The sequence below is a fragment of the Caloenas nicobarica genome, chromosome 29 (assembly GCF_036013445.1).
Source record: "Caloenas nicobarica isolate bCalNic1 chromosome 29, bCalNic1.hap1, whole genome shotgun sequence".
In the NCBI taxonomy this organism is placed as follows: Eukaryota; Metazoa; Chordata; class Aves; order Columbiformes; family Columbidae; genus Caloenas; species Caloenas nicobarica.
The window spans coordinates 2,374,973-2,395,080 of NC_088273.1; the positions used below are offsets into that span (position 1 = coordinate 2,374,973).

The following is a 20,108-nucleotide window of genomic DNA, read 5'->3' on the forward strand; positions in this document are numbered from 1 at the left end:
AGAAATGTCCAGGTTCTGTCAGGTGTCAACATCTGAGCTGGCCTCATGGACTCCTTATGCACCCATGGATGCTCAGAGACAGAGTCTGTCCCTTTTACACACAGAGCCAGGTGTCACAGAGTCCCTCTCGACCTCCTGTTGCCACTCCCAAAGGGCAGGAGACACCTGAGCCCTGTGGTGTGTCACCCTGCTCTGCACTCATCTGACTTGTCCCAGGGCAGGAAGAATGGACACAAGGAGCTTGCTTGAAGGAAGCACATCCCAGTGCTGCATTCAGGCAGTTAACAATGGGATGTTACTTCCAACACCAAGTGACCTCAAGATCTTGTCTGTCCCACAGGCCTTCATGGAACCCTAAGGAATAGTTGATGGTGTTTGTGATCACTCGGGTTCATGTCACCTCAAGTACATGACGTGCATGCTCACAATTCATCTGTACAAAGCAAACACGAACTGCTGAACTACTCATTCAGTGTCCATCCATGGAGGGAAGAACAACCTCTGTGGGTGAGAGGCCAGTGCAGGAAATGGTGGTTGTGAGGGGCCAGTGCATGATGATTGACCTGAGGCTCCTTCCCAAGGGGTGTCCAGTGCACACGGGCACAGCCCAGACCCTGCTCTGCTGGTCCTGCAGGTCTCTGGCAGGAGGCCTGGCTGTGAGAGGACACTGCTGTGTGCCCAGCCCTGCACACACACACTGTGCAGCTGCACAGTGGTGTTTCATCTGTGGGCCACATTCTTGTACATGTTCTTGACAGAAACTTTGCAAGAAGACCTAAGCCTTCAGGCACTGCCTTAAGAAGATCACTCTTCTTTATATAAGTATGTTACGGAGGCCAGCTCTGTCACAGCAGTGCCCATTGCCTGTCCCTGCCTGCGCTCACAGGACTGACACACAGCAGGACGGTGACCAGGCTGCCAGAGCACTCAGGCCTTGCACCAACACAAGGGATGAGAAGGAGAGTGTGGGAGTGGAACGAGAACAGCTCTGGAAGACCAAGGGCTGCTGCTCCCTGTTAGTGCTGCCAGGCTGGGACTCTGTTCCCTCCACCAGTACAGACAGAAACTGTCATTGCAGCTCCAAAAAGGCCTTAAAAATAAAACAAAAAAAACCCACTGCAGAGCCCTTTATTCTTTTTAAAAACAGAGAGAAAATGGCTCCTCATTTCCATAGACACTTGGTCAGAAAAAAAGGCAGACAGTGAATTAGGAAAGGAATGACAACTTTATGACAAAACACAACCACAACAACAAGAAACACATTGAATGTCACGAGTTACCCTATAACTGCTATGCAGAGGGTGAGAGTTTGTTGCTGTTTCTTATTGAAAAAGTGCAGTTATCAATTTCCACACTGAATCCTGGAGCTCCTGGTTCCTCATGCTGTAGATGAGGGGGTTCGCTGCTGGAGGCGGCACTGAGTACAGAACAGACAGCACCAGGTCCAGGGAAGGGGATGAGATGGAGGGGGGTTTCAGGTAGGCGAAAATGCCAGTGCTGATGAAAAGAGAGACCACAGCCAGGTGAGGGAGGCAGGTGGAAAAGGCTTTGTGCCGTCCCTGCTCAGAGGGGATCCTCAGCACAGCCCTGATGATCTGCACATAGGAGAAAAAAATGAAAAAAAACATCCCTCAAAAAAAAAAGCACTAAACATGAGAAGCCCAACTTCCCTGTAGTGGGCATCTGAGCAGGAGAGCTTGAGGATCTGGGGGATTTCACAGAAGAACTGGTCCACAGCATTGCCCTTGCACAGTGGCAGTGAAAATGTATTGGCCGTGTGCAGCAGAGCATTGAGAAACCCAGTGGCCCAGGCAGCTGCTGCCATGTGGACACAAGCTCTGCTGCCCAGGAGGGTCCCGTAGTGCAGGGGTTTGCAGATGGCAACGTAGCGATCATAGGACATGATGGTGAGGAGATAATACTCTACTGAAATGAAAAAGAGAAACATAAAGAGCTGTGCAGCACATCCCTAAAAGGAGATGGCCCTGGTGTTCCAGAGGGAGTTGGCCATGGATTTGGGGAGAGTGGTGGAGATGGAGCCCAGGTCGAGGAGGGAGAGGTTGAGCAGGAAGAAGTACATGGGGGTGTGGAGGTGCTGGTCACAGGCTATGGTGGTGATGATGAGGCCGTTGCCCAGGAGGGCAGCCAGGTAGATGCCCAGGAAGAGCCAGAAGTGCAAGAGCTGCAGCTCCCGTGTGTCTGTGAACGGCAGGAGGAGGAACTGGGTGATGGAGCTGCTGTTGGACATTTGCTGTTTCTTGGAATGTGGACTCTGTTCAAAAAAAGAAAACCCAACGTAAAATTAGGACAAACTCCTCTTAGCAAAGCCACATCATTTTTTATAGATATCACCCCAATAGAAATGCATTTCGTTTCTCTGTTGTGTGCTGGCTGAGTGTGCTGTGAGGAGCAGGACCTCTGCCCATGTGCTGCCCAGCAGCCAGCTTTGCTCTGCTGCAGTGAGGACATAGGACCTGGTTTGTGACAGCTCTGACGTTCACAAGGAATGGCAGATGTAATCCACCTGCAATGAAAAAGTTTAATATCTGTCCTCATGGCTGTCAAGGGCTTGGGCTGCAAAGGAGACAATTAGCATATTTTTATAAATATTTTATCTGGGTTTTTTTATTTTCCATCACCACATCAGGTGAGTGCTGTTTTTTCAGGGGTAGAAATCCTAATTTCTATGATTGAAAATGTGATGAATCGAGAGACAGGAGAGGCAAAAAGGCTCAGCTTTCTCTGGTGCTTTATTGAGTCAGACAGCAGCAGTGTCCATCAGGATTGTACTCATCTGTCCTGTGCTTCACCTTGTGCTGCCATGAAAATGACTTCAGAAACAAATTAATCTAATTACTCCAAACAACTGTACTCATACTGGAGCAGGAGAGCTCTGTTTGAAAGGGCAGATCTGCAAACTGTTCCCTGCCCCAGCCCAGAGGTGGAGATGTGATGGAGAGAGCAGGACATGACCCCTCACCCAGAGAAGCAAAGGACTCTGGCAGGAGAGTGCGGACCCCAAGGAAAGGCTCAGCACTCCTGGCATCCTACAGCAGAGCTGGGCCTTTCTAGGGGCAGCTGGTGAGCCCAGCAGGACAGGCAGAGCAGAGTCAGGGCTCCTGGAGATGGGATGTGCTAAAGGGACAGTCCGATCATTGCCCAGCAGACAACCCCCAGCAGCCACCTGCAGAGCAGGAGCAAAAGAGCTCCTGAACAGCCCCTGCTCTGCTGCCTGGAGCTGTCCCTGCCTGCAGCTGAGTCTCTGTGCCCAGGTCTCCTCCTGTCAGTGTCACAGACCCCATCCCAGCCGCTGTGTGCTCAGCTCTGCCCTGCAGACCCCTCCCAGCAGCCGGGCACTGCCCAGGGGCAGCTCTGTGTGGGCCGGCTCTGATGGGAACATCAGATCAACAATAATGAGCCTGGAAAAGTCATCCTGATGCTGTCTGGAAGCCACAGTGTGTTGATTTCTGGTAGAAACAGGCTTATTCACCCCAAAGAGTAACAGATTTGGAATTTCAGTTCATCCTCCTGAACTGAGACATTTATTTCTGTGTCCCACTGGCCACATAGACAACCCAGAGTATGAGACTGTTTGAACAGGATTCTTCCTTTTCACAAAGCCCCTCTCTTGCTGTGCTTCTTTTAACTCCTCCCGGACAGGTCATAAAGTGATCTGGAGCTGTGAGCAGCCCTGACACACACAACACCCACTCCATAGCAGGACCCTGCCCAGCTAGAGGTGGCTCCTTCCACCCACAGCTTCTCCCCTCAGTGTTGTTGGGATCTCCCCGGGCAGGCTGAGCGCTGACCCTGGCAGGCGGCAGAGTCCCTGCCCCGGCACAGCCCTGGGGTGCAGGGACCCTGCTCTGCATGACAGCCCTGGGCACCCCTGGGTGCTCACCCGGCCTCACAGCTGTTCAACATTGCTTGAACAAGAGCCCCCTCCTTACAGATCCCACAAGCTGTGGCTGTGCCAGTTTTAGGAGAAACCTCCAGGAGCTACAGCTGCATTGCCCTGCACCCAGAGACTTACCGTGTCAAGGGCGGCAAAGATTTCTCCTTCAGTGAGCTCTCAGTCATCCTCCCAGTCCTGACCACCTTTAATCTCTCTCTGCCTTGCTCGTCTCCCTGAGATCCCCAGGCAGAGCCCTCAGCCCTGCTGCGCTTTGCAGAGGAGCTGCTCCTGGGCAGAGCTGTCTCTCTACAGCGCTGCCGCTTGCCATGAGCTCCCTCTGTCCCAGGAGCCCAGCCCAGCTCAGCAGCACAGGAGCAGCCCAAGGCACTTTAATGACCCCTCTGGTGGCTTTGGTGCTGAGTCCATGAACCTCAGACACTGAAAGGCAGTTGAAGAAACCTGTCAGGAAGCCAAAGTCAGATTCAAACTCCAAAGTTTCTTGTAATGTTAATGGGTCCCACTGAGAAACACTGCTGAGGAACCATCCCCAGGGTCAGTTAATTCAGAAAACTGGAAGCACTGGTGACAGGTCAGGAAAAGCAAAGTAAAGGTGGCTCTGATGCTGAGTAAACTGGATGTGTTTCATTAACCAAAGGGCCAAGCCCTGACCCCCAGACCCTGGGAAATCAGATCCCATCCCTCCCACGTTGCCCAGGGCTCTTCCTGGGACACTGTGATGTGGGGCTGTGCCAGGCCAAGGGCAGGACTATGGTCCCACACCTCCCAGGTTCCTGGCTGGGGACAAGGAGGCAATGAGGCCCCTGTGCTGTAAGGACAAGGTGTCTCCTCACAGACACTAGAGGTGGAGACAACGGCCATAGCTGAGGGGAGAAGGAGCTCATGTCTGTTGGGGGCTTTCAGCCTTTTAACATCCCTTGATCATCTCCACAACAGCCTGTCCTATGCTGTGGCATCACCTGCACCTCTTGCCCTGCAGGCTGGAGACATCCCCCCTGCTGCCCCACCTTGCTCTTGTCTGAGCATCTTCCTTCCTTTGCTGAGATCTCTCCATCCTCCCCAGCTGTTCCTTGAAGCACAAAGCCTTGGGCTGATGCAGACTCCTTTGGGTGACCTGCTCCACCACAGCACTGCCCTTCCACTCACATTCCTTTCTCTGCATGTCCAGCCTGGACCTCCCTGGCTGCACTTTGTGCCTTGATTTCTTTCTCATGCTCTTTCCCACTATGAAGAAAACCTCCATCATCTCTGAAACCACCCTTCAAGCACTCTCAGGCTTCTCTCCTATTACTGCAGCCTCCCCAGCACTGCTCACTTCTCCTTGTTCAGTTTCAGAACTTTCTGATGGGCGAATCCCAGATTTTCTCAAGGTCTGGACTCTCCCTTGACTGAAGGTCCATTTGCTCAGCTCTTAATGTTTGCATGCGGATGGCTTATCCTGATGAGGGTGTCTCTCCTAAGACAAGAGCATGAGGAGTTACAGGACACAGAGAGTGGAATTTTGCCTTCATGTGGGAGAGCATTTGGAATGCATGGAGACAATGTCAGCTGAACGTTGAGGAGTCAGCATGAGAGGGCAGAACAACATGGGCAATGTTGTGGTGACTGGACATCAGCTACAGGCTCCCTGATCAGGAAGAGGAATTAGATGAGGCCTCCTTCAGATAAATGAAAAAAGCGTCATGTTTCCAGGCCTCATGTTTCCTTGTTGCAGACCTAAGATATTCCAATATCTGCAAGGTACCAGGCGTCCAGGAGGGTTTTGGAGCTCATTGACAACATCTTCCTGACACGGGTGACTGAGGGGTCAGTGAGGTGAGGTGCCCTGTGGGACTTCACAACTACAAACCAGAAAGATTTGGTCAGGGATGTAACAGTCAGGGATGAGAAAGTGGAGCTGAGGCCCCTGGAAGATGATAACTGGAGGATGGTGGGTGAGATGGTGACATCGAAGTAGGTGTGAAGGGTGAAGGAGCTCAGGAAATCTGATCGGCCTTACAGAACAGCCTGCTCCAAGCACAAGAATGATGTCTCCAAGTACCCATGAAAAGAAGCATTTATCTCGTGAGGCTGCTTGTCTGAACTGATGGAGCTCCAGGGCTAAAAGGCAGCACACAGGAGGTGGAAGCAGGGGAAGCTGCAAAGGGGGAATTTAGAAACCTTGTCTATAGATGTAGGGAGTGATGCCAAAGCTGCCCTGGATTTCATACCTGCAGGGGAGGCTGAGGGCAGCAAGATGAGCTGACACAGCTTCCTTACAGTAAAAGAAGAGACAGGGCGATCATGGGCCTGCTGCTGAACTTCCTAAGAGTAGAATCAGACAGGACTGAGGTACTTCATGGCTTCTTTGTCTCCATCTTCACCAGCAAGGTCTCCCGGGACTTTGTTCCTGAAGGCAGGAGTCTGTAGAACACTCAGGAGTGGATGGCGCTCAAGTCAGGGGTTACCTGAGTAAACTCAAACACGATTACAGAAAAGGAGATGGATCATTTGACCAGCTCCCTGAACACAGGTATAGCTGTGCTGTGGCATCTGAGATTCCCAGGAACACCCTGCTTTGGTCCAGAGGATGTGACTCCTCTTGAGGTGGCCTGGACTATCTCCTCACTCACGTGGTGATTTAGGCACCCACTTTTCTGACATATTCAGTCTTTATCAGGAGATGCTCCACATCCATATGAACTGGAGGCTGCTGATACCACCTGTTCTGGAAAGGGAGGGAAGGGCGAGCATGGAAGGAAATAGAAGAAATGTGGCTTTATTGCTATTTATTATGGAAATGCTCTCTGTTTGGCTATTCCTGAAATCTCCCTAATCATCCACACCAGACTCGAAGCCTTCAGGAAAATGCTGCACAGAGCCTTGGCTTGTAAGAGCATTTTGGATGTTAATGAGCCCTCTGCTGCCATGATCCTGAACTGCAGATGCTGAAAGAATGAACAAACCTCTAATGAAGTGAAAGGCAGAAACAAACTGAAGTGTGTGAGGGTGTTTGGGACCCCACGAAGGGCTATCACTGACCCAGCGCTGAAGGAAACAAGCAGTCGAGGTCCCTGTCCCTGGAGGCTGGTGAAGCAAAAGCCTTGAGACACTGGCTACAGGTGGTAAAGGTGATGTGCAGGTCGCTCTGATGCCAGGTGAGCCCTTCATGTCTGTTCATCATCAGAATGGTGTGGGGGACTACGGTGGGTCCGTGGATTCCCTGACGGAGGGCATGGGAACAGAGATCAGCCTTGAAGATATTAAGGCCTACCCATGAGAAAGATGGGAGTAAAGGAGTATCCAGACATATTAATGTGTACCCGTGAGAGAGAAGGGAGTAGAAAAGTAACATTGATGATAGCAAAATCAGCCAATGAGATGTTACTGCTGTAACTTGTAACCGATAGTGAAGAGACACAGGAATTGGTAAAACTGTATAAAAATGCACTTGTGGCAATAAATGGCATCTACTACTTTCATCCTGGAAGAACTTGGTCTATGTCGTTTGTCTGTCTCAACCAGGACAGAATGGCTGAGCCCTGACCCCAGGACCAGCCAAAGGAGATCATTTCTCTCTGATATTTCTCAGGCTCAGCCTGTGGTCATTGTGAAGGTATTTGTGTTTTGGGTGTGGGTTTGGTGCCAAGTGCTGTTGCTTTATCCACAAGGCTCTGGTTTTCTGAGGATTTGGCAATGCCTGTGAGGTCCTCAAAACCCATTCAGCTTCTTTCATAGACCTGGCGATGGTTCTCAATCACCTAAGCTGTCCCAGCCCCAAACTTGCTTGAATCCTCAATTTGGATCCATGCCCCAGCACTGAAATGCACATGTTCCTTCTTCTGCTGCCCTAAAATTAAAACCAAAGGCAGTCGATTCCACATTAACATGACCAGCCCATGCTCTTCAGGTCTTCTTCTTGCCTTTAACACACTCACTGCTACGCATAGACCACTCTCATCCTGCACTCCCATGTGTCTCACAAACCTTTCGCTCTTGTCATCCAGCAACAGGCCAACACTCCAGGAGGTTGGTGCTTCCTCCAGGCTCATGGATGATTCCTGAGGACCATCCAAGTGTGGGCAGTGTAAGAGAGGAGCAGAGCGAGGTCAGCTCATGGGCCATGACGGAGCACAGCCAGCCCCAGCAGCAGCCATTCCCATCTCCCAGGCACAGCCATGCCCACAGCATGCAAATGTCACTGCCTTATATGATTAGCCCAAGAGAAGCCTGCCTTCTTTCCATAATCCCCTAAAAACCTTCCTCCTATTCCCCCTCCACCCACAGACATCAACCACATTCCACTTGCAGGCTCAGACATGGTTGTAAGGATTTACTAACATCGTCAGCCATCACCCTTTTCTACCTCACATCCCCTGACCCTCTCCCACACCACACATGGGCGGTCACTGCTGCTCAGGGCCTCTCGCTCTTCAGAAGATGACTTGAACTTCTTGGTTCCTCCTGGTGCTTGTTATAATCTTCCTTGCTCCCTGCAGACCTCATGGTGAGTTTCCTTGTTCATGTCACGGCCTTCATAACCAGCTCTTATGGAATGCTTGTCTTTATGTGATCATCCGTGCAGGTGTTATCCCAGAAAAGTACCAAATATATCAAATCTGATGCTGAGTGAAATGCAATAAAACCCTGTTCAGCCACCTCCATAGCTGTGCCTTTCCAGCAAGGAGTTTCTCCTGAGAAAGGGATCCAGCCTCTGCCGCTCTCTGGAGAGGAACATGAGCAGTGTCCGTGCACCTGGGGATGCAAAGGGTGACTTTTGCAAGACCGCCCTTTATCTGAACCACAGAGATATGTACGTACGGATGGGGTATCAAGCCTCTTAGTGCAGCAGAGATTGGAGTTCTGATCTCCCTTCATCTGCCCTGTGTGACAGCGTTTAAAATCAACTACCCCGGTCAAAAAGTTGCTTTTGATTCTCTTCACAGTCTGAAGCACCACATGGGTCAGGAGATGAGCCGAGATACTCAGCGAGGACTCACGCTTCTGTGTTCTTAAACTTTAGGTGTTCCCGGGAATCTCAGGAGACAAGGCGTGTTGATTCCTGGGTTCAAGGAGCTGGTCGAGTTCCTCGTCTCCATTTCTGTAATGGTGCCTTTTATGCCTGGCTGATGTGCAGAATCTGTACGTGGACGTTGACAACTGTTGAACAACATGTTCTGAAAGGATTGACAAGGTGGCCTGTTCTTTCTGGAAGGGTATTAGCACAGAAAAAAAGAAGAAGCTGGGTTGGGGCACATGAAAAGGGATGCAAAAGTTGTGGTCAGGACTGTTTCTGGTTACTTGTAAAGCAGCCCTGTGCCTCATGTGAATGATTTCTGTGATCAGAGAGAACCTGAGAGCTTTCCACTAATAGAAAACCTGAAGGGAAAGGAAGGACAGCGTCATCCCGACTGGATAGGTCCTCAGAAGGTGTCTTGTCCAACCTCCTGCTCAAAGCAGGATCAGACCAGATTACTCAGAGCTTTATCCAAACACATTTTGGTCACTTTCTGGGACAGAGTGAGTGTTAGTTCCAGTGATCCCTGACTTGATCCCCACCCACTGCTGGTTGTTCTGCTCCAGATTCCTGCCTCCAGTCACAGAGGCTTGGGAGACAGCAATTCCTCAGAAGAAAGACTCTTCCTTTGAGAATGCTGGTAGGAAATGTATTTTGCTGAGTAACTGGCAACACTTATATATTTTACTATATATTTACCAACACATAAATATATATTTTTCCTTATGATCACATAGAAAGACAGATAACACAGGTCTGTTGAGATCACTGCCAACATGGCCATCTTAAAAAAGAACAGTTCAATTAACCTTTTTCTCCTTCTTTCCTGCATCAGGCAAGAGTGGCCAAGAGCTTTGAGCTTGACTCACTCTGTGCCAAGGGTAAAAAGGGGCATTGACAGTCCAGGGCAGTGGAGTTTTTGGTGCCTTTCACTCTGTGCAAGATACAAGGATTATCTCTCTTAATGCTGTAGGCTTTGGTAGGATAGAAATCTAGAGAACATTTTTTAAAAATGGAGGAAAAAAGAAACCAAATGAAAGACGTAGAGTGAAGGAAATGTCTTCTTGCAACTTTAAGCATCAAACATTGTTGGTGTTATAATTATTTTTCTTTGTTTTGAATACTTTAAATATCAGTGTTTTCCCATGACATCAAAATGAGACTTTTCGGGGTGTACGTTAATAGCTAGAGGAGAACTTGTGATCTTCCACAAGATTTCCCTTCTCAGCACTCTCTGTCTTAGGCTGTGCATTTGATCTCCCTCATCTTTTATGTATTTTTTCCTGCCCTAACTAAACTGACCATGTCTGAAGTCCCATTTCCAGCAGCTGATCTGCACACAAGCACTTGCGATTGCTCTCTGGATTTCCCTTCCCCTTACTCTTTGATCACTCAGACATCTCTCAACAATCCAGTTGCTGCTTTCAGCTTCAAGGAGGTAAAAGCTTCCTTGTCTTTCGGTAGTCTGTCTAATTCTGTCTTTAGCCAACTCTTTTATTGTGTTTATTTTGTAATTCATTTCTGCCTAAAATATTTTCTCATGGTTATGCCTTGTGAATGGTGAATCTCATTGGTGGCAGTTTGTCCTTGGCATACAGTTGAGGAGTGTGCTTTCTTTTAATCATGAATCTTATCAGCTTTATTTTGTTTGTTCAAAAGGAAAGAAAAGTCCCTCTTTGCCTGTGTGCAGCCAGGTCTCCAAGGAGAGCAGGTGGGAGCTGGTGCAAAGGAGCTGGAACATCCAGCTGCAGCCTGCAGTGGAGAAGTCTGGTGTAAGGAAAAGGGATGCAAGTCCCAGGTGGCCAAGGAGAGAAATGATGGGGTTGGGGAGGTGAGGAGCAAGGTTGTCCACACAGTGTCAGGCCTCAAGTGTCAGACCTTCTCCAACCAGTCCAGACCTCCACAGGAGAGACCCTGGATCGATATAATACTGATAGAATATTTTCTTTAAACGGAAAAATTAATGAAATACACCCTTTAAAATAGAAAGACGCTTTTATGAGAAGCTTTTTGAAATCTTTCTACATAGTTACACCAAGAAAACTCTCTAATTCACTGTACAAGAGTAGAAGACAATTACAAGAAGAGACTTGGTTTCTTAGAGCTTTCTTCAGTGTAATGAGCCCCATGGTGCATTTGGTGCTGAGTCCTTGAACCTCAGGTGCTGAGAGGAGATTGCACAAACCTTGCCAGAAGTCAAAGTCAGAAGAAAAATGTACTAAGTACCTTGAAGTATTAATGAGTTCCACTGAGGGCAAGTACCAGCAAAGCCTCCCCAGGGACTCGTTAGAGCAGAGAATTGGAGGCCATGATGGCAGATAAACAAAGGGTCATGTGCAGGCAGCTGAGGTGCTGAGAAAAGCCTGGTTTTGTTGGATGAAGCAGAGAGGCCAAGGCCTGACCCCCAGCCCCTGGGAAGGCAGATCCTGTCCCTCACCCATTGCTCAGGGCTCTTCCTGGGGCAGGGGGATGTGGGCTGTGTGATGCTGAGTGAAGGACAATGGTGTGACAGTTCCCAGCCTTCCTGGGGGTGTGCAAGGAGGCCATGAGGTGCCCCAGTGCCTGAGGACAACATGATGATTGCCATAGCCAAGGGGACAAAGACTTGGGTTCTCTTGGTGACATCCAGCCTTGCCAGTGCCCTTTGCCATCTCCACCACAGGTTGTCCTACACTGTCCCACAGCTGCTTCTGTTTCCCTGCAGGCTGCAGACACCCACCTCGCTTCCTCCCCTTGCTCTCACCCAGGTATTTCCGTACATTGACTGATGTGTCTCCACTCCCATGCTCTGTTCCTTGAATCACAAGGTGGTGGACTGAACTCATGCTCCTTCTGAATGATTTCTTGTACCACAGCACTACCCTTTGAGTGACATTTGTTCCTTCTCATGTCCAGTTTCCACATTCCAAGCTGCGCTGTGTGGCAGTGTTTCTCTCCTCTGCTGTAGAAAGGAGGACCCTGAAAAGTACTGACCTGTCAATCTGTTACCTTTGCCTGGGAAGATCATGGAACAGATCCTCCCAGAAACTGTGCTAAGGCACAAGGAGGACAGGGAGGTGATTTGAGACAGCCAGCATGGCTTCACCAAGGGCAAGTCCTGCCTGACTAACCTAGTGGACTTCTACGATGGAGTAACTACATCAGCGGACAAAGGAAGGGCTATGGATGTCATCTACCTGGACTTTGACATGGTCCCTCACAACATCCTTCTCTCTGAATTGGAGAGATATGGATTTGATGGCTGGACTGTTCCGTGGGTGAGGTACTGTCTCAATGTTCACACCCAAAAAGCAGTGATCAATGGCACGATGGACACTGGTGACAAGTGACGTCCCTCAGGGGTCCATACTGGGATCAGTACTGTTTAATATCTTCATCAATGACATAGTGGGATCAAGTGCACCCTCAGCAAGTTTGCGGATGACACCAAACTGAGTGGTGTTGCTGATACGCCTCTGGGACAGAAGGCCACCCAGAGGGACCTGGATAAGCTCGAGAAGTGGACCCATTTGAATCTCCTGAGGTTCAACAAGGCCGTACACAAGGTCCTGCACCTGGGTTGGGGCAACCCCCTTGCTATGATTACAGGCTGGGGGATGAAGGGATGGAGAGCAGCCCTGACGAGAAGGACTTGGGGATACTGGTGGGTGAAAGACTGGACAGGAGCTGGGAATGTGCGCTTGCAGCCCAGATGGCCAAACATATCTTGGGCTGCATCCAAAGGAGCATGATGAGCAAGTTAAGGGAGGGGATTCTGCCCCACTCCGGTGAGGCCCCACTTGGAGTCCTGCATCCAGCTCTGGGGTCCTCAGTACAGGACAGACATGGAGAGACCAACACTCTCCATACTCCAATCTCCTTTCAGGCAGTTGTAGAGAGTGAGAAGGCTTCCCCTCTGCTTTCTTTTCTTCAGACTAAACAGTCCCAGTTCCCTCACCTGCTCCTCATCAGACTTTTCCTCCAGCCCCTTCACCAGCTCCATTGCCCTTCTCTGAACTTGCTCCAGCACCTCAAGGTCTTTCCTATAGTGAGGGACCCAAATCTGACCTCAGGATTCAAGGTGGGGGCCTCACAAGCGCCAACTACAAGTGGATGATAGCTACCCTGGTCCTGCTGGCTGCGCTACTCTTGGTGCATGCCAGGATGCTGGTGGCATTTTGTCCACCCAGGCACATGCTGGCTCATATTCAGCTGCTATGAATCAACACCCCCAGATCCCTCTCTGACAGGCAGCTTTCCAGCCACGCTTCCCTTCAGCCTGTAGCACTGCCTGGGGTTCTTGAGACCCAAGTGCAGGACCTGGCACTTGGGCTTGTTAAACCTCAAACAACTACACTCAGCCCATCATTTTATCTGGTCCAGATCCCGCTGTAGAGCCTTCCTATGCTCCAGCAGGTCAACACTCCCTCCCAATTTGGTGTCATCTCCAAACTTCCTGAGGGTGCACTTGATCCCCTCATCCAGATCATTGATAAAGAGATTATACAGAACTGGCCCCAACACTGAGCCCTGGGGAACACCACTCCTGACCGGCCGCAACTGGATTTGGCTCCGTTCACCACAACTCTGTGGGCCCGGCCCTCCAGCCAGTTCTTTATCCATCGCAGATACACCATCCAGGCCATGAGCTGCAGCTTCTCCAGGAGAATGCTGTGGGATTCGGTGTCAAGGGCTCTACTGAAGTCTAAGTACACAACATCCACAGCCTGTGTGGTGGATTCACTCCTCCACGACAGACTTTCCCTCATCTGCTAAGCCGGTCACCTTGACATAGAAGGAGATCAGGTTGGTCAAGTGGGACTTGCCTTTCATAAATCATGCTGATTGGGCCCGATTGCTTGTCTCGTATGTGTGACCTCCCGGTCCCTTTCCCAGCCATGTTCCTGCTGTTGCCCTATCCCCTGCAGAGGCACAAGTGACCTCACAGTCCCCTCCACAGCCATTGGCTTCCTACTGGACTATGAGTTCCTGAGACACAGCCGAGCACATGGCATCGTACCCAGCCATCACCCTCCTTGTGGTCCAGTGTGTGAGCAGATAAAACTAAGCAGGTTTCATCAAATTTATCTAATAGATTTCCGATCAAGGGTTTGAGTGGAGAAACGTTCCCCAGAGGAGCTGCTGTATTTACACTGGTATATTTTATATCTCTGCTTCTGTCTTTTTTTGTTGTTGTTTTCTTTTTCTTCTTCCTCTGTCAATTCTCTCTTGAAAGAGCTCTCCAAGGAAAAGATTCATGGAATCCTACAAAAACACATCTTGCAAGAGACCCCTGAACACCATCTCTGTTCCACTGACCTTTATGGCACCCCAAGGAATAGCTGATAGCATTTGTGCTCACTTGGGTTCATTTCACCACATGCACACAATGGACATGCACGTGATGTGTATGGTTACAACTCATCTGTACAATGAAAACATGGACTTTTGACCTAGTGTTTCATAGAATCCTAGAATGTCCAGAGTTGGAAGGGACCCATAAGGATCATCGCATCCAACTCCTGTCCCTGCACAGGACAACTCCTTTTAGTCTTTTCTTCAGCTCTGATGGTGAGAAATAATTATTTTATCACCATGCATGCTCGTTGAGGAAGGGTCCCGGGCTGAGCCTGGGTCTGCCATCCTAGGCATGCGTATTTTAGTATTATAATGAGTGTATAAGGAGAAAAGTTCTGCTAAAGGACACTTTATGTAACGGTCTTGAGATAGATGTTAAAACAAGACTCAACTACTTGTGCAGGCTCCAGAGTGTCTGCACTGCAAGGACAGTATTTTTTGCACGTTCTGATCAGGTGTTTTAAAAGTCACTTTTATTTTTGTTAGAGGAGCAGAGTGACCAAAACTGAGAGGATTTACATATTTTAGGTTAGCAATTGCAGGCAGGATTCATTCTTGTAACTGATAAGGACTACATATTCTGTCTTCAAACACTTCTCCAAGGTAAAAATTCATTGAATCATATAATACCTCAGGTTTGATGAAGGCCCTGAACATCATCTTGTCTCACTCTCCTGCTCAGGGCAGGGTCCACCAGGTGAGGTTGTTCTAGGCCTCTGCCCAGCTTTCCATCATCCACAAAGGAGCTGAAAATGTGCTCCGTGACACGATGCAGGGGGAGAATAAACCCATTCAACAGTGTTGCCCCAAGTACTCATCACTGAGGGATGCCACTAGAAACTGGCTAAACAGAGGACTTTGTACCACTGATGATATTTGGGCTTGGTCATCCAGCCAACTTCCCACCCATCAAAACATCCACATCTTCATCCCAGACCTCACCAATCTGCTCTAAGGCCACCACAGGAGACCATGTCTGGGGCCTTGCAAAACTCCATGTACACAACATGCCTTTCTTTCCCCTGGCCATTTGGGTTCAGCAATCCCTTCCTTGTCCTTCGACTGCCTGGAAATGGCTGCAGGAGGATGTGGCCCATCCCCTTCCCAGGGACAGACGTAGGCTGACCAGCCTGTAATTCTCCCAGTTCTCCTTCCTGCCATTCTTGAAGATGGGTTTGACGTCTGCCTTTCTAAGAGACCTCTGAACCTCTCTGATTACTCTGGCACTTTTGACACCACAATCCAGAATTTCCCACAGGGAAAGAGGGGCAGGTGTAGGACTGTGTAGAACAGCATGTGATGGAGATGGCAAAGGTGATGTAGCAAATAGGGACACTCGCGATGAACCTGCCCAAGGGAGCTGAGATGAATCTCACTGGGCCACTGGGAGTGCCTGGAGTCACACACAGAAATATCAGGGTTCTTTCAGGCATCCACATCTGAGCTGGCCTCGTGGACTCTTAAAACACATTGAGATATTCAGGGTCAGACACTTTCCCTTTTACAGGCAGATACAGGAGTCACAGTGTCTCTCTGGCCTCCTGTTCCTATTCCCAAAGGATGCGAGGCACCTCAGCCCCATGGTGTGTGATCATGTTCTGCGTTCTTCTATGACGTCCCTCATCATTAGGAATGGACATTGGCTCAAGGAAGCACATCCCAGTGATGCATTCTGGTGGTTTCCTATGGGATATTAGTCCCAACATGATGTGACCTCAATAAACTGTCTGTCTCACAGACCTTCGTGGAAACCCAAGGAATAGCTGATGGTGTTTGTGCTGACTCGGGTTCATGTCACCTCACATACATGATGTGTATGCTTACATGTCATCTGTAAAATGCAAACATGAACCTCTGACCTACTCATTCAGAGTAATTCCATAGAGGGACAAAGAACTCTGAGCTGGGGTGAGAGGCCAGTGCAGGAAATGGTGGTTGTGAGGGGTCAGTGCATGATGATTGACCTGAGGCTCCTTCCGAAGGGGTGTCCAGTGCACAGGGGCACAGCCCAGCCCCTGCTCTGCTGGTCCTGCAGGTCTCTGACAGGAGGCCTGGCTGTGAGAGGACACTGCTGTGTGCCCAGCCCTGCACACACATACTGTTCAGCTGCACAACGGTGTTTCATCTGTGGGCCACTTTTGTAGGCATATGCTTGAGATAGATTTTGCAAGAAGATATAAACCATCATGCACTGCCCTGAGGAGATGACCGTTCTTTCTGGAAAGGCTGTTCTGAGGCCAGCTCTGTCACAGCAGTGCCCATTGCCTGTCCCTGCCTGCGCTCACAGGACTGACACACAGCAGGACGGTGACCAAGCTGCCAGAGCACTCAGGCCTTGCACCAACACAAGGGATGAGAAGGAGAGTGTGGGAGTGGAACGAGAACAGCTCCGGAAGACCAAGCTCTGCTGCTCCCTGGCAGTGCTGCCATGCAAGAGCTCTTTTCCCTTCCACCCATGCTCACATGAACTCTCCCTGCAGCTCAAAAAAGGCCTTGGAGTTAGAATGTCTGCAGAAAACAATTTGCTGAAGGGCCCTTTATTTTGCTTAAACACAGAGAGCATGATTCCTTGTTGACACAGACACTCGACGAGAAAAGAAAAGCAGGCAGTGAATTACGAAGGGAATTAAAATATTATAATAAAAAAACACAAGTAGAGAGAAAAAATACTGCACACAGGATGACCCTTCAGTGAGTTAGACTATAACTCTTATGTAGAAGACAGAGACAGTGTCTAGCTTCAGAAGAAATCCAGTCATTCAGTTTCCACAGGGCATCCTTGAGCTCCTGGTTCCTCATGCTGTAGATGAGGGGGTTCACTGCTGGAGGCACCACTGAGTACAGAACAGCCAGCACCAGGTCCAGAAATGGGGAAGAGATGGAGGGGGGTTTCAGGTATGTAAACATGGCAGTGCTGATGAAAAGAGAGACCACGGCCAGGTGAGGGAGGCAGGTGGAAAAGGCTTTGTGCCGTCCCTGCTCAGAGGGGATCCTCAGCACGGCCCTGAAGATCTGCACATAGGACACTACAATGAACACAAAACAGCCAAATGCTAATAATGCACTAACCACAAGAAGCCCAGCTTCCCTGAGGTAGGAGTGTGAGCAGGAGAGCTTGAGGATCTGGGGGATTTCACAGAAGAACTGGTCCACAGCATTGCCCTTGCACAGTGGCAGTGAAAATGTATTGGCCGTGTGCAGCAGAGCATAGAGAAACCCAGTGGCCCAGGCAGCTGCTGCCATGTGGACACAAGCTCTGCTGCCCAGGAGGGTCCCGTAGTGCAGGGGTTTGCAGATGGCAATGTAGCGATCATAGGACATGATGGTGAGCAGAGAATACTCTGCTGCTAACAAGAAAGTAAACGAAAAGAGCTGTGCAGCACATCCCAAAAAGGAGATGGCTCTGGTGTCCCATAAAGAATTTGCCATGGATTTGGGGAGAGTGGTGGAGATGGACCCCAGGTCAAGGAGGGAGAGGTTGAGGAGGAAGAAGTACATGGGGGTGTGGAGGTGCTGGTCACAGGCTATGGTGGTGATGATGAGGCCGTTGCCCAGGAGGGCAGCCAGGTAGATGCCCAGGAAGAGCCAGAAGTGCAAGAGCTGCAGCTCCCGTGTGTCTGTGAACGGCAGGAGGAGGAACTGGGTGATGGAGCTGCTGTTGGACATTTGCTGTTTGTTGGCATGTGGGCTCTGTTTAAAAAAAAAAAAAAAAAACAACTTAAAATTAGGACAAACTCCTCTTAGCAAAGCCATATCATTTTTTATAGATATCACCCCAATAGAAATGCATTTCGTTTCTCTGTTGTGTGCTGGCTGAGTGTGCTGTGAGGAGCAGGACCTCTGCCCGTGTGCTGCCCAGCAGCCAGCTTTGCTCTGCTGCAGTGGGGACATAGGAGCTGGTTTGTGACACCTCTGACGTTACAAGGAATGGCAGATGTAATCCACCTTCAGTGAAAAAGTTTAATATCTGTGCTAATGACTGTCAAGGGCTTTGGCTGCAGAGGAGACAATTAGCTTGTCCTTATAAATTTTTTTTTTTGTGTTTTTTTATTTTCCACCACCACATCAGGTGAGTGGGGTTTTTTTACGGGTAGAAATCCTCATTTCTCTGACTGAAAATATGAAGAGGCTTGAGACAGGACAGGCAAAAAAGCTCAGCTTTCTCTGGCTCAGTGCAGACTCAGACAGCAGAAGTGTCCATCAGGATTGCATTCATCTGTCCTGTGCTCCACCTTGTGCTGCAATGAAAATGACTTCAGACACAAATTAATCTAAGTAATCCAAACAACTGTACTCACACTGGAGCAGGAGAGCCTTTTAGAAAGGGCAGATTTGCAAACTATTTCCCAGCCCAGAGGTGGAGACGTGATGGAGAGAGCAGGACACGACCCCTCACAGAGACAAGCAAAGGACTCTGGCAGGAGAGTGCGGACCCCAAGGAAAGGCTCAGCACTCCTGGCATCCTACAGCAGAGCTGGGCCTTTCTGGGGGCAGCTGGTGAGCCCAGCAGGACAGGCAGAGCAGAGTCAGGGCTCCTGGAGATGGGATGTGCTAAAGGGACAGTCCGATCATTGCCCAGCAGACAACCCCCAGCAGCCACCTGCAGAGCAGGAGCAAAAGAGCTCCTGAACAGCCCCTGCTCTGCTGCCTGGAGCTGTCCCTGCCTGCAGCTGTGTCTCTGTGCCCAGGTCTCCTCCCTGCCCTGATGAGGCTGGAAAAGTCATCCTGATGCTGTCTGTAAGCCAGGGTGTATTTAGTTCTGATACTCACGGCTTTATTCCCCTCTCGGAGTAAGATTTCTGGAATTTCAATTCCTCCTCCTGAACTGAGAAAATAATTTCTGCGTCCTATTGCCCACCCAGACAACTCAGAGTACGTGATTGATGGTACAAGATCCTTCTTTTTCAGGTAGCCCCTGCCTTGCTGTGCTTTTTTAAAAGTAGCCTGGCAGATGTCCTTTAGTGGTCTGGAGTAGTGAGGAGCCCTGACCCACACAGCGCTCTCTCAAGAACAGAAGGACCCTGCACTGATCTGTCAGAGATTGTTCCTTCCATGCAGAATTTCTCCCCACACAATCACAGGGATCACCATGGGCAGGCTTAGTGCTGACCCTGACCAGCAGTGGAGTCCTTGAGCCGACACACAGCCCATGGGGTGCAGGGAGCCTGCTCTGAACCACAGCTCTGGGCACCCAAATTTGAAATTTCTGAAGAAGAGCTTCCTCTTTCAGATCCAACAAGCTGCATTTGTGCCAGATTTAGAGGATGCCTTCAGGAGCTACAGCTGCATTGCCCTGCACCCAGAGACTTACCGTGACAAAGACTGAAAAGATTTCTCCTCCAGTGAGCTCTCAGTCATCTTCAAAGTCCTGACCACCTTTAATCTCTCTCTGCCTTGCTCGTCTCCCTGAGATCCCCAGGCAGAGCCCTCAGCCCTGCTGCGCTTTGCAGAGGAGCTGCTCCTGGGCAGAGCTGTCTCTCTGCAGCGCTGCCGCTTGCCATGAGCTCCCTCTGTCCCAGGAGCCCAGCCCAGCTCAGCAGCACAGGAGCAGCCCCAGGCACTTTAATGACCCCTCTGGTGGCTTTGGTGCTGAGTCCATGAGCCTCACAGCCTGAGAGGAATTGAAGAAACTTCTCAAGAAGTCAAAGTCACATTCAAACTCCAAAGTTTCTTGTGATGTTAATGGGTCCCAATGAGGGACACAACTGAGGAACTGTCCCAGGTTCTGGGTAGATCACAAAACTGGAAGCAGAGGTGACAGGTCAAGAAAAGCAAAGTAAAAGTGGCTCTGATGCTGAAGTACACCTGGAGGTGTTTCATTAACCAAAGGGCCAAGCCCTGACACCCAGACCCTGGGAAATC

General features: G+C 49.8%; 1 protein-coding gene across 1 annotated transcript; it reads right to left on the reverse strand.

Moving 5' to 3' along the window:
• Positions 1–1,322: 1,322 nt before the first annotated feature.
• Positions 1,323–17,567, reverse strand: LOC135999704 (olfactory receptor 14C36-like). The gene is made up of 2 exons (XM_065653260.1): positions 16,986–17,567; positions 1,323–1,595 (listed from the first exon to the last, which is right to left on the reverse strand). The coding sequence occupies exons 1-2, from the start codon at positions 17,565–17,567 to the stop codon at positions 1,323–1,325; spliced, it is 855 nt and encodes a 284-aa protein (XP_065509332.1).
• Positions 17,568–20,108: the final 2,541 nt, after the last annotated feature.

Bases quoted from the DNA above. Each gene is read 5' to 3' on its own strand.
- LOC135999704 (XM_065653260.1), bottom strand. From the start codon at position 17,567: ATGTCCTATGATCGCTACATTGCCATCTGCAAACCCCTGCACTACGGG. The intron at 1,596-16,985 runs GCTAGACACTGT...TCCTATGTGCAG, and splicing joins ATGACTGGATTTCTTCTGAA to ATCATCAGGGCTGTGCTGAG.